General features: G+C 36.9%; 1 protein-coding gene across 3 annotated transcripts in view; it reads left to right on the top strand.

Moving 5' to 3' along the window:
- Positions 1-11732, top strand: part of SMARCA2 (SWI/SNF related BAF chromatin remodeling complex subunit ATPase 2) — a 114660-nt gene extending 102928 nt beyond the window's left edge. For all 3 annotated transcript variants that reach the window (XM_074165786.1, XM_074165785.1, XM_074165787.1), the window contains 5 exons: positions 3813-3918; positions 4728-4829; positions 8756-8888; positions 10028-10170; positions 10821-11732. In XM_074165786.1, the coding sequence (XP_074021887.1) occupies positions 3813-3918; positions 4728-4829; positions 8756-8888; positions 10028-10170; positions 10821-10856 (520 nt within the window). In that variant the 3' untranslated portion in view covers positions 10857-11732. The remainder of the gene's footprint in view (positions 1-3812; positions 3919-4727; positions 4830-8755; positions 8889-10027; positions 10171-10820) is intronic.
- The last annotated feature ends 1435 nt before the right edge of the window (positions 11733-13167 follow it).

Genomic DNA, 13167 nt, shown 5'->3' with positions numbered 1-13167 from the left:
GTATTTCTTAATGATTTTTAACTCACACAGCGTGTGAGTATTTGTTATGTGAACATGCACAGGACTAGCATTTTGAGCTGGTGCAGTAGCAGTGAACTGTCACTCACAGTTCTTTTGCAGTCAGGTCTTTTAATTTATTCTGGTCCTTCTTCCCTTCGGCATGTATCCTGCTAGTTGCTAGGTAACCATAAGTGATTTTTACTGCGCATGATTTTTTATGTGGTAGTTGTTGTGGTTATTATTTTCTAATTGCAAAACTGGGGACAGGGATTGAAATCAGAGTTGCGTTACTAATTACTAATTTTCTCCTGTTGTATCCACAACACAACCATTTGAGATTATGTAAGAAAAGATCACATTAATTTACAGTATAGATGCACATATACAAAGGGAGCAGAAGATAATATTTCTTTGTGAGAGGGCGTTCTATAAAAATGATAGAACAGAATAAGCTGTTATTGATTTGAGTAGACAAAATCAGGCACCAGTCTTCTGTCTGTTGCATATTTCATGCCCTTAATGCTTTTTCTTTCACGGCCTTACATGATTCTCAGCAATTAATTATATCAAGCAAAAGCTTGAAGGTTTTCTCTGGCATTCTTAGTTTAATAGAATGTGTTAACAAATCACAGTTGGCTAGACTTATATCTTGAAAATAGGATATTGCTGTTTAATAATTTACTACCATTATATTTTGAATATAAAATACAATATAAGGGGGGGTGTATGTTAAAAGGGAAAAAAATTATATAGCTCCAGAATCATCAGGAGCTTTTTTAATAGGACAAATATACTAAACATGTTTTTAAATTTGTTCAAAATTAGATTTTTAGTAGCTGTTTCATTTATACTTAAATAATTCTATTTGTTGTTAGACACTGAAGCAACACCAGCACCAGTGGTTTAGTAACTTTTCTCAAATAGATATTACTGTTAAAAAAAAAAAGCTGCTGAAGTTTAAAACACAGAAATGATAACTCAGTCCTTCGGCATAGCAAATCCACATTCATAGTGCACAAAGTTTTGAAAGCAACTTTAGGCAAACTTTTAGCAAAAGGATTAGCTTACATCTATATCATGTCAGTATATTGCACAGATTTATTAAAATAAATATTAATTTTGTAAAGTCAAGCACATAGAAGAATAGGATATAACAGAAAAAAACCTAATGTGATTCCTTCAGGAAGGTACGTTACAGTATGCTGTGTTATGCTTTGCTTTGCTTTTCCACAGGACCAGTGCATTGCATATACAAAGTGGGCACTGATCGCTTAATGAATGGTTGAGTTCCCCCTGGGCTTCTTTATAATGCTCATAAGGAGTCTGAATGCTTTGCAGATACAGAACTTTTTTCACAGCATTTTATTCTTTTTTTACAAATGAGGAATAGAAACTTAAATTTTAAGACACCATTTGGACACCAGGGATCTCCAAGTACTCTGATTTCTCAGAGTACTTAGTGTTCTGTAGGTTCAGAACAAATTTCATTGATCTCAGTTGTAGCTGTGAGCGCTCAATACTTCTCTTTGTTAACAAGAACAAAAATACAGTCCTCAATTTGCAAAGAACATGTTTTAATTTAGTCAGTTGTGTAATGTGTATTTAATGCATTGTTTTTCCTTGTATAGCTTCCAGTTTCTCTTTGAGAGGGTAGTCTGAGATGAAGACAAGTTCTGTCATGTGGCATGACATAGTCACTCGCGTAGATCATTTAACAGGACTGGTGCCTTTAAATTCATATTATAAACACCTCCGATTTTGACAGGGGAAGTATGAAAGTAGTGAATTTGTCTCTTTGGTGTGAATTAGTACCAAAGGAGATGGGAGGTGCAGTGGCCTGAGTCTCACAGTTATTTGCTGGCAGGAGAGCAATAGCAAGACTTGGGATAACAATTACCTGGTCTTTTCATGATTTCCTCTATTTCAGTAACAGGGTACTTCCCAAATAAATCAGATCTGTTGGTTGAAATTGGTAGTAACTGCCTGGAGTGTGAGGTGCGGGTGGTCTTGTAGGGTCATCTACCCTGACAGCTGTGAGGAGTAGGTAGAGTTCACTCTCATCTTCCCTGACAGGTGCACGGTTTGCCACCGTGTCTCATTGTGCAGTGCCCAGAAGCGCCTTCCTCCACGTGCCATCGTCTTGCTGTAACCCAGGGGGCAGCCCGGCAGGTACTGCTAAGTAGGCAAGGGGAGCGGCGTCCGCTGCTGCAAGTCAGACAAAAGTTGTCAGGATGAGACAGAGGCTTTTGGTTTCTAGATTTGCATTGAATGGAAAAATACTGTAGCTGCCAGTTGGAGCCCCAGGTATTGGCTGAACAACACTGATTAGCAAGCTGCGATTAGAACGTGTGTGTTGTTGTCTTCTCTGATGCAAGGTGTGTAAGGAGCTGCAGTGTCCCAGGACTAAAGAGAGAACAGTAACAAATCTTGGATTAGGTGAACAACTACTTAGGAAATGAGGAAATCCTGTTTATACCTACTTGCTCATTGGCCTATCAGGTCCATAAGAAAAATAGCGTCTCCTTAAATTCAGATGCTATTTCAGTCATTAAAGAATGCCTAAGGTATAGTAGGTATTCATGACTAAAGGGCAGAGCTGTTTTGTGCTTTTTATCATCCTTATCCTCCATGGCAGAATTGCCTCATTTAACCTTGGATCTGGTAATAGTTTAATGTGTCTGATAAGATCCCATAGGGTGACTGCAAGAGAGAGGCTCAGGTGGGGACCAGGATTTGACAGCCTTCTTGCCCAACTCCTGTGAAGTTTTGGTACCCCTGGGTTACCATCCAGAGATGCAAATGAGGGTCTTTTTGGAGTAGCTGTGAGAGAAGGAGGCATGTGCATGTGGGCTGGGAAATGCTTTGTGAGTGCTATGTGCAGTGAATGACAGTTCCTGTCAGCAGAGCTTTTCTCTGCTACTTCATCTGTGAGAAAAATGACATACACAGAGGGGGGGAACAAAAAAAAAAGACTATCCCCTAAGTGGCATCAGCAGATTTCCTCTCCAGGTGACTTACAGCCATGTATTACTTAGGAAGCCACAAATAAGAAGATTAAAAAAACCCTCAATTTGGAAGTGTTAAAACAGCTATTAAAAAAGGATGAACAATGGGAAATCTGGAAATCTTAGAAATCGGGAACACCTGTAATGATAGGCAATGTTCACAGAGTGTGAAAGGTTTTTAGATAACCCGTCATGTTATTTTAGATGACTAAAGAAGTACAAATGGCAGAAGTGATTTTCAATATAGTTACAATGATCTTCCCAGAAACCTAACAGTCATTAATGGAAGTTAATAATTTTTTTTTTTGTTGTAATATCTGTTGATCCGATTGCAATTAGCGTCTAGTATAATGGACATCAGTATGAACAAATAGTTTGCTATGATGAGGAGGTACAAAACAACTATAAAGTGATGAAGAAGAAGATAAACTTGTAGTGATAGGAGGGACACTTGCTAAAAATTATGAAGCAAAACTGAAAAGATAAGACTGTACTTGACAAACCGCTGTCAGATTCAGATTCAAATCCTCATTTTGCTTCCATAAAGCCTTAAACACATATGATCCTGTAATAGTGGTGATATGTTAGGACAACAGCACAAAGGATATGTTTTAAATTGTAGATTAATTATCTGTACCAAATTTAAAAATCAGAGCAGGGTTCAATTTCTAATTCTTTGAAAGAAAAAATTTTGATTTTTTAAAATTTTTTTTTTTTTCCTTATGATTAGATCTTATATGTGTGCATGGTTTTTTTGTGAGAAAGTTGTAGTAATTCTTTGCATTATGGGTTTGTTTTTCTCAACAGTTCAGGACGGCAGCTAAGTGAAGTCTTCATTCAGCTCCCATCTAGGAAAGAATTACCAGAGTATTATGAATTGATTAGAAAACCGGTGGACTTCAAAAAGATAAAGGTAAGGACATTTTTGGAAGTGGAGATTCCTCTGTTTCTTTTTGTTATACAGAAAATGAGCATGAAGTTGTCTTTCAAATGACAACAGCATGAATATTGCACGTACCTGTATTTACGCTTAGACTTTAAACATTGTTACCTTGTTAGGAATTTCATTTAGTGTATATTACAGTATAACACTATAATTGCAACATGAAATCAAAATGTAGCAGTGTGACATGAAGAACACTTTCAGAGATGACATCTCAGTGTCTTTTTTGCAAAAACCTTATTGTGAATCTGCAAGCACATGTTCGGTAAAAATACAATATTTGCAAAGGTTTAATGGTTCTAGGGGAATGTAGTCATCCCTAAACTAACATCACAACTTGGAGCAATCAGGTCAGATCCAAACATTGTTTGGCAAATGGGGTGTAGCCTGTTCGTTGCACATGGTGCAACATTACGTGATGTCATAACTATGACTTTAATTCATGTCATAGCTTATTTGGTTTCTGTGATAGAAAGAAGAAACTGGAACTCCTTTACCAAAAGAGCTCCATTTCTATTGCTTTTGTCCCTCCCTGTTCACACAGCAATTGCTTATTTTTTTCTCTATTACCCTGGTCTATTTTTTGAGTGTTATGTTATCAACATGTTTTAAGACTTTGTTTTAAACAGATACTTGTCTTGATGGTTACGTACATTTTTTTAAAAAGAAAGCTTTTCATGTGTTGAAATCAAATATTAATTCAGTGTCTTGTCTGCTCTTTTTCCTTCTGTTCCACTGCCCATCCATACCTCTCTTCATTTCCTCAACAAATGCAACAGGAAAGAATTCGCAACCATAAGTATCGGAGCCTTGGAGACTTGGAGAAAGATGTCATGTTGCTGTGTCACAATGCTCAGACATTCAATTTGGAGGGATCACAGGTCTGAATGAAGCACTTTGTGTTAAGCATATTTCCCCTACCTAATGCTATCAGTGCTTGTGGATTATTATATGTATAGAAACCCTGTGCTTTAATTTTTACTCCGAATAGAGAAAAATGCCCAGATTCTTAGAATCATCCAGAATTCACTGGACACAGCCGCAGAGCGTGCATGCAGAGAAATTGATTTTGACTCTAATTCTGGGATCAGATTTTTCTGATCTGTGAGTTTAGTTTAGAGCTGCTGTAAGACTATTTGAATCTATGGTAAAAGGCAGTGCGTGTAGAGTGATACTTACGTTTACCACAGCGGATAACAGAAGGAACAGATGTAATAGTACAGTTTAGGATGGGATGATGAGGAAATACCTTGTAGTGAACTCTTCAGTTCTTCTAATGGAAGAAATAAGTTCAAGGTTTGTCCAGCAGTAAAGCTTTGTGTATGAAGATTTATACTCTCTGAACCCTCTGGGTTTTTTTTCTTCATTTTTTTTTTAATGTTTAAAGATCAGTATCTTTTTTAACAGACAGTAATAATAAATCCCAGATGAGTCTCACAGGTTTAGATGGCAAAAATCTTTCATCTCAAACAGATGTTTCACACACATGAATGCGCTCAATGCTGTGGATTCAGAGCAGGACACTGACACAAAAGGAGACACTACAAAATCTGGATGACAGATAAGAAAGTTGTCTCACAGTACAGTGAAACATAATCTTGGGTGATTGTTTTTATATATGAGGTCCAAATAGAGTGATGCAAACACAATATTATATTGAAACAGAGAACATGAAGACAACTCCCATAATATGCAAGAGGAAAAAAATGATGTTAAAAGAAACCTAAGTAAAAGTAAGCTTTAAGGCTGATGCTGCTAATACTAATGCATCCTTCAAATTCCTAAACATTCCTGATGACCCTTAGCTAAACTGAGGAGTTTATATTAAAATTTGAGAACTAAAAATTAAAATAAGCATGCAATTAATTATGAAGAATTGTTGAATACAGCTGATCATTGTGTGATTATTTTTGCTATCTAGAGACAGAAAATGTTTTCTGTAATATGTATGTGTGGTGTTTTTACTGTCTTCAGTTATATGGAAACAACCTATAAATAAATCAGCTAAAAAATATTTTAATGAGAAAATGAATGATTATAGGAAGCATGGGACAAAATTTTGTTACGTGTCCAAATGTAAATTGCCAGCTTACTGCTTAGTCACATAGTGGTAAAACAGCTATAAATATCTAATGATAACAAAAGCAAATAAAAAAAGAAAAAAAAAAAAAGGAAAGCTAATACCAAAAAGTATCACTGAGACTGTAGAAAATGGTAAAAGTTGGGAGAGGAAATAAAAAGAGACAAAGAAAAATAACTAGCAAAATGGGAAAAATAATGAAATTATTCTCATCAGAATGACTGAAGCTGCTAATGGGAAACTGGTCTTTTGTTAGGCAGAGGTGGTCGAATTGACAGGAATTATCCTGAGTGGGTAGAAATGTTCAGTAGATATTGCTGCTCTGTTTGGAAATAACCTAACCTGTGTCAGAGTGCTGCAGTATTATTTTCCAGTCCAATGTGCCAACATTAATTACCAGAGCTAGTAATACTTTTTATAGCATGAAGCCCAAATAACTTGTATCTAAGATTTTTTTTAGGTTTCTTTCAGGTAAGTTCTCTTAGCATTCATTTTGATTTCCACTGAATTGCAGGACACTTAACAGCAGTCCTCCAGTTTTTAAGGCTACCTCATGTTCTTTGTAATAGTTTGGGTCCCCTTTGTTTTGACATACCAGTTCACTTCAGTAAACGAGGTTATTTATGTATGCACCCGAAACCAAAAGACTAATTCAGGCAGTTGCTTAAGTACACAGTGACTTCAAGTGAAATTCTATGTTTGTTCTGTTTGTGTGATGCGTACTGCTTATGAGGGGTTTTCAGAGAGAGACAGACTTTGTGTTTTAAGGCTTTTGTCGTCAGTGCAACCTCAGCAATTTGAAAAGTTTTTCATGTTGTAATGGTCAAACGAAACACAGACATGCAAGGGGTTAAAAATAGTATGTGTATATCAAGAACATTCACACAAATCTTGGTCGTGAAGTTCTGTTGTCATTGCTTTTCCCTTTTTGAAGGAAGTTCCATTGTCACTGCTGCTTGGTTTTTTTTGAAACCTGTTGGAATTGGATTTTGGTCCAAAGAAGAAAACTTTTATTTGCACAGATTATCCTGAAGCAGCCCCATATTTTTTCTGGATCAAAACAAATACTGAATATTACAAAGAATTCCACATTAAGAAGGTTAAAATAATTTTTTAAAACCCTTTGTTTCCCTAAGAAATTCTGTTTAGAAGTTTGGGTCACAGTGATACCTTAAATATGTAGTGACCGTTAAAAAAATGTAATGTTGTACATGTCCTTAATTCTTTTTGTCTTAAAGTGTTTGGTCTGAGAAAGGACAAGGTTAGTTGAAAGAGCCATTCCTAAGAACAATGGAATACACTAGGCCTATGCATAAGAAAAATGATTGGCCTTCAGGAGGAACTCAGGGGCTTCTATCAATAGCTGATTTGCAAAGAAGTAGGAATAAGAGAAAGTCAATAATCCTTTGACATTGAGGAAGGTAGCCATGGGGTCACTCAGCCCACTAATGTCATCAGATAATAGGAGAAAAGCCTTTTCAAAACATTCATGATCATTATATACATGTCAAGAAATTTTACCATGGTCAAGAGCAGTCAAACATCTCAAAACAAGAAGCACAGTGGTACTTACAGAATGGGGAACAATCTGCAGTGAGAGGCAATTTTTCTAAAAAGGACTTGGTGGTCAAGTGAAAACAAGACATTATGTATTTCATGTAAAGTATTCAATTCATTTTGTTGAACCTGCAAAGTATTAGAGCAGTTTTACCGGTTTTGACATACAGATTGTATAATGGCAGCCAAATGTCCTTCTGTAATCTGTCTCACAAATGCCCAGTGAGTCTTTGTACAAGAAATATAATCTGTAGGAGTAGTATGACAGCCAAGGTAGTTCAAGTGATAATGACGATAAAATCAAATACAAAGGCTTTGCACCCTTCTAGTAACTGTTCTTAATTGTCTGGTGTTGAATTGTCCAGTGGTTGGCTTCTGATGTTTTACAAAACTAAATGTACAAGCTCATTTGTTAAGGTGATTATGGAGTCCCAGTCAGATACTCAGCAAGACAACAAGATTTTTACTGTGCTAATCTGAGAAATGTGTTACAAGCCAAATGTAGTTCTCTGACTCTTGAGAGTCCCCTCATGCTTAAGGTTAAAGAGAAAATCTGATGTACCCAGGATACTTGGCAAGCTACAGAATGTTTGAGAACAGGTGCTAAGTTTAGAACAAGACTGATTTTTATTTTTTTTTTTCCCCCCAGTCATTTTAGATCTTATAGGAAGGAAGGAATGAGCTGATTGGGATAATTTATTTTCTTTGTAGCCACTTTGGATTTTAGAAAAAACTAAGGATAATTAACATGAGGGTTAGCCATTTGTCATTATCAACTGTATTGCTAACTATAACCCATTTTTTAATTAAGGTGCTTACTGCTGAAGTCTGTTGCTTTGGCAGTTTTTCAAGGCTGTTATGATCCAATGAAGACGCATTAATAGTTCCTGTGATAATAACAATAATAAGGAAAACAGTCTACCTGAACGTTTTAGATATAACACATTTTGAGTTGTATTTTTGTGGCTCACTATTGACAAATTTCTTAATTTAGAGCATGAATAATTAACGTTGGCATTTCTTGTAAAATTCATGCAACAAGCATTGTTATTCAGTATTTGAAAAGGCCATATACTCTGTGGGTTTGCACTGGAAATTTAGGTCTGTGCTGTGAATTTTTTATACTGCTTGACTTTACAGTTCTGATACAGGTTTGTATTCACACTGTAGATCTATGAGGATTCCATTGTTCTTCAGTCTGTGTTCAAAAGTGCACGACAGAAGATTGCCAAAGAAGAAGAAAGTGAGGATGAAAGCAATGATGACGAAGAAGATGATGAAGAAGAAGAATCAGAGTCAGAATGTGAGTCCCCTGCTAAATACTGAGAAGAAAGTACATCTGGGGTTGCAGGGGGAGGTTTTCTAGTTTCTGCATGGAGACTGATTTTAAGGTTCTATTTTCCATAGGTGAAAGTAACTTCTTCCTAAGTTTGCTGCTCTGGGTGTTAACATTCATCTTAAGTCTCTTGGCTGTGTGTTCTGGCTATACCTCTTAGAGTATACTAAGCTATTTTTAAGCCAGAAGCAAATCACAGAGGTACTTTGTGGAAGTAGATCTGACTGGCCATGAGTAGTTTATAAACCCTTCTGGTCCTGTTAATGTTATTTGTAGTGCCTGGAAAGGCTAGAGACAGTCTTTATCCATGGGTGGTCAACCTTCAGGTATGTTGTGACATATAAAACTGGTTAAGAACCAGAAGATATTGCAAATATTCTTCAGTGCAACAAGTGAAACTGATTGTTTCAGAAGCAGGAGGTGACACTCATTCAGTCTCTGTAGCCTTGGAAACATGATACAGTGGAAAAGAAGGGATCCCTTCATTCCACTTCCTGCCACCCAATACATCTACCCGTACCCTCCAGCTACCCCATCAGTATGACAGAAACTGTTGTACGTGGTCCTGAGCTATTCTTTCAAGTACGTCACATGGGTGTGCAAAGCACGCGACTTAAGCAGTTCATTTGGAAATTAGTGGATATTCTGGAATTGGGAATTTAACATGTTCTTCAGAAAGGTATCAACTCAAAATTTGCCAGTCACCTCGACATTGCGTTTCTGTACTTCTAAAATAAAAAAATTGTCTGTTTTGTGCAAGGGATAAGCATTTCTATGTGCAAGGAAGAAAATATTTTAGGATGTGTATCTTCTCACAGGACTATATACCACCACCTGTAGACACCATGCATTCTGAGAATGAAAAGATGTGCATGGTCAACTTAAAGTTATTCTTTGTAGTTTAATACAAATTATTGTTACAAAACTATCAAGAAGTTGAGAAGCAAAAGCAAATACCTCTACTTCATTGTTCCACAGTCTAGATAAAGAGCAGAGGGGAATATCTTTCCAGGCTGATAGCAGCCGTGAATTTCTGTGAACAGAGACAGCATTTAGAAGTTGATAAGTGAAAGTTACATTAATGTATGCTGTTAAACTTTTTTCAGCAAAATCAGTGAAAGTCAAAATCAAGCTAAATAAGAAGGATGAAAAAAGTCGGGAGAAAGGAAAAGGCAAGAAGAGGCAAAGTCGAGCAAAAGCCAAGCCTGTCGTGAGTGATGATGATAGTGATGAGGATCAAGATGAAAATGTAAGTTTTGTTGACTGAGACTGTGGAAGTGGTTGCAGTGATTGCGTCTCTACCCTGTCCTGCTTGCTGTCAGAATTCTCAACTGTTCATGCTTAAGCACATTTTTAATCTGTATTTATCATCTTGAGAAAGTTGGGTGGGGTGTTAACTGTATCTGGGTGTGCTTGTGAGATCTGGTCCCAGTGCTGAAAGACACGCAGTTTGGAGCTTATTTCTTGGAGCTGTTCCTACTTTCATTGAACCTTTAAACCTCATGATCTGTTTGCTTTTGTCCACAGATGAAAAACTCTTAGCTTGATTTCTTTCTTTCTTTCTTCGTGGGTTGTTTGGGGGTTTTTTTTGTGGGTGCTTCTACTATTGCAGCAAATGAAAACAGACCTCTTCCTGGTTGTTTTTAAGTGTCTGGGGAGAAAGAAAGATCTAGTGTTTCCTGACTCTGTGTCTTTCCTTCTTTAAAGAAGTCTACAGCAATTAAATGAAATGTCATGAGAGTGAAGTATTAGATAACGTAGTACCTTTCTTAAGGCTATCTTGATTTGTCAGTTTGTCATTTTTCTTCCTTTTACGTTCTTTTATTTTTCCTTCTTTAACAAACTCCACAGAATAGCTGGCAAAGAATTTCTGACTTGTCTTGTGTCTCTTACCTCTAGGACCAGTCGGAAGCAAGCGGAAGTGATGATGAGTGATCCATAGGGTTTATTTTCTTGGCAGAACTGACCCCTTCCCCTTCTCTTCTCCCTTCTCCTATTTTACACCCAGTGAATTCATTTTGTCAAATAGACATTGGGTTGTTTCTGTATGCTCATTCTCTATAAACTAGCTTTAGGATAGTGCCAGACAAACATATGATATCATGGTGTAAAAAAGGAAAAAAAAATGTAAAATATTGTGACCAAATGGGCCTCAAAAGATTTAAAAACAAAACAACAAAAAAAAAAGCTTTTGATGGAAAATGTGGGTTGATAGTATATTTCTATGGGCTGGTTTTAACTCGGTAATGGTTTGATTGTGCCTGGTTTTGTCATTTGATAGGATGTTTTTCAGTGGCATCAGAAAGACAAAAAAAAAAAAATCTTTTGTAGCATTGATAACCAGGAGAAGCCATTAACAGCCACTGGTTATTTTATTTTTCATCAGGCAGTTTTAAAAGTCTTTATTTGTTCCGTATTGTTTTTTTACACTGTGGTACATATATGCAACTTTGTTTAATAGCTTATAAATGTACAGTAGTTAGCCTTCATCCACCTTGTCCCATATACGTTTTTCCACTTTATGCTTGATGATCTTCAGAAAAATGCTTTTTGAATTGTATCAAATTTATGTCTACTGTAAACTTTGCTTAACTTTTTTTTCCTTAATTAAAAAAGTTGGGTTAAAAAAATGCTATTGAATATTGCAATCTCTATAGTGTAATGGATGGCTTCTTTCATCAGACTGATCTTCTATGTTACCAATGTGGATTATCACCTTTTCCCTAAAGTGTACTTAATCTTTGCTTTCTTTGCACAATGTCTTTGGTTGCAAGTCATAAGCCTGAGGCAAATAAAATTCCAGTAATTTTGAAGAGTGTGGTGTTGGTGCTTTCCTAAATAAAGAGATAATTTATCTCAATAGATGCAGCCTTGTGTTACGCATTCCACAAAAGTCACCTTATAGTAGGGATGAGAGGGCAGGAATGTCTCCTGTAGAGAGGTCCACTGTGTTCTGTCTTGTGTGTAAAATAAGAACTCATTCAAATACCATAGAAGTATCTTCAGAGACCAAGATAAGATACGCAATATATGATAAAATAAGAAAAATAAAATTGAAGTAGTAAGATAATAGCTTGAAGTAAAAGTGTAGTTCACAACCTAATTACAATTGAAGTGATTAAGAAATAAAATAAACTTTTTTTTTTTTTTCCTTTCAGGAAATATATGTCCATAGGCTTCAGTGGGCATGAATACAATCAGTGATTCAGGCAGTCAACCCACCTATAAGTCAGTTTATTTTAAGTATTATCTTGAGGTATCAGTTGTGATGCATTAAGAAGGAGTAGTGTAAAGATTTGAACTACGTATCTACAGTTAATGTTGCTACTCTGGAAAATCAAAACTGACATTTGAACTTATATTGAGTAGAAAATGTGCAAGCCTAGGAGTTGATTTGTAAACAGTATTTTTCTTTGTTGTCTGAACTGTGTGTTTCTCAGTGTACATCTACATCACTATCTCTTTTTATACTGTGCTTCAGATTTGTCTAGCTCAGCTGAAAAGTGATTTATGAGGTTTTTTGGTGCCCATTTGTGTGTGTTAGCCCTGAGATAAGTTAGCTTTGCTTAATTTTAGCAATTTCAAACATTTCATTCCTAATGTGTGCCCTATCTGAATAGGAAGACCCTGTATTTCACAGAGAGGTACCACTGATCTCAGAGGGCCACGTTGATGAGACCTGTGTCTGAAGCAGCTTTGTGAAAAATGACCTGGTGGTCCTGGTGGACACTAAGTTCAACATGAGCCAACAATGCATACTTGTGGCAAAGAAGGCTAGTAGTATCCTGGACTGCATTAGGAGGAGTGTTTGCAGCAGGTCCAGGGAGGTGATCCTTCCCCTCCACTCAGCACTGGTGAGATATATCTGGAGTGCTTTGTCCAATGGTGGGCTCCCCAGTAGAAGAGAGACATGAACATACTGGAACTAGTCCAGCAAAAGGCCACTAATATGGTCAAAGGACTGGAGCATATGACATACAAAGGGAGGCTGAGAGAGCTGGGGCTGTTCAGCCTGAAGAAGAGGAGGCTCAAAGGCACCTTATCAATGTAAATTAGTATCTGAGGGAAGGGTGCAAAGAAGGCAGAGCCAGCGTCTTTCCAGTCATGTCCAGTGACAGGACCAGAGACAATGGGCACCAGCTGAAACGCAGGAGGTTTCCTCTGAACACGAAGAAAGACTTTTTTACTGTGAGGCTGACTGAGCCCTGGCACAGGTTGCCCAGAGGGACTGTGGAGTCTCCCTTCC

This window comes from Numenius arquata, chromosome Z (genome assembly GCF_964106895.1).
Source record: "Numenius arquata chromosome Z, bNumArq3.hap1.1, whole genome shotgun sequence".
Lineage (NCBI taxonomy): Eukaryota > Metazoa > Chordata > Aves > Charadriiformes > Scolopacidae > Numenius > Numenius arquata.
This window is presented reverse-complemented; position numbering and strand designations above follow the sequence as displayed.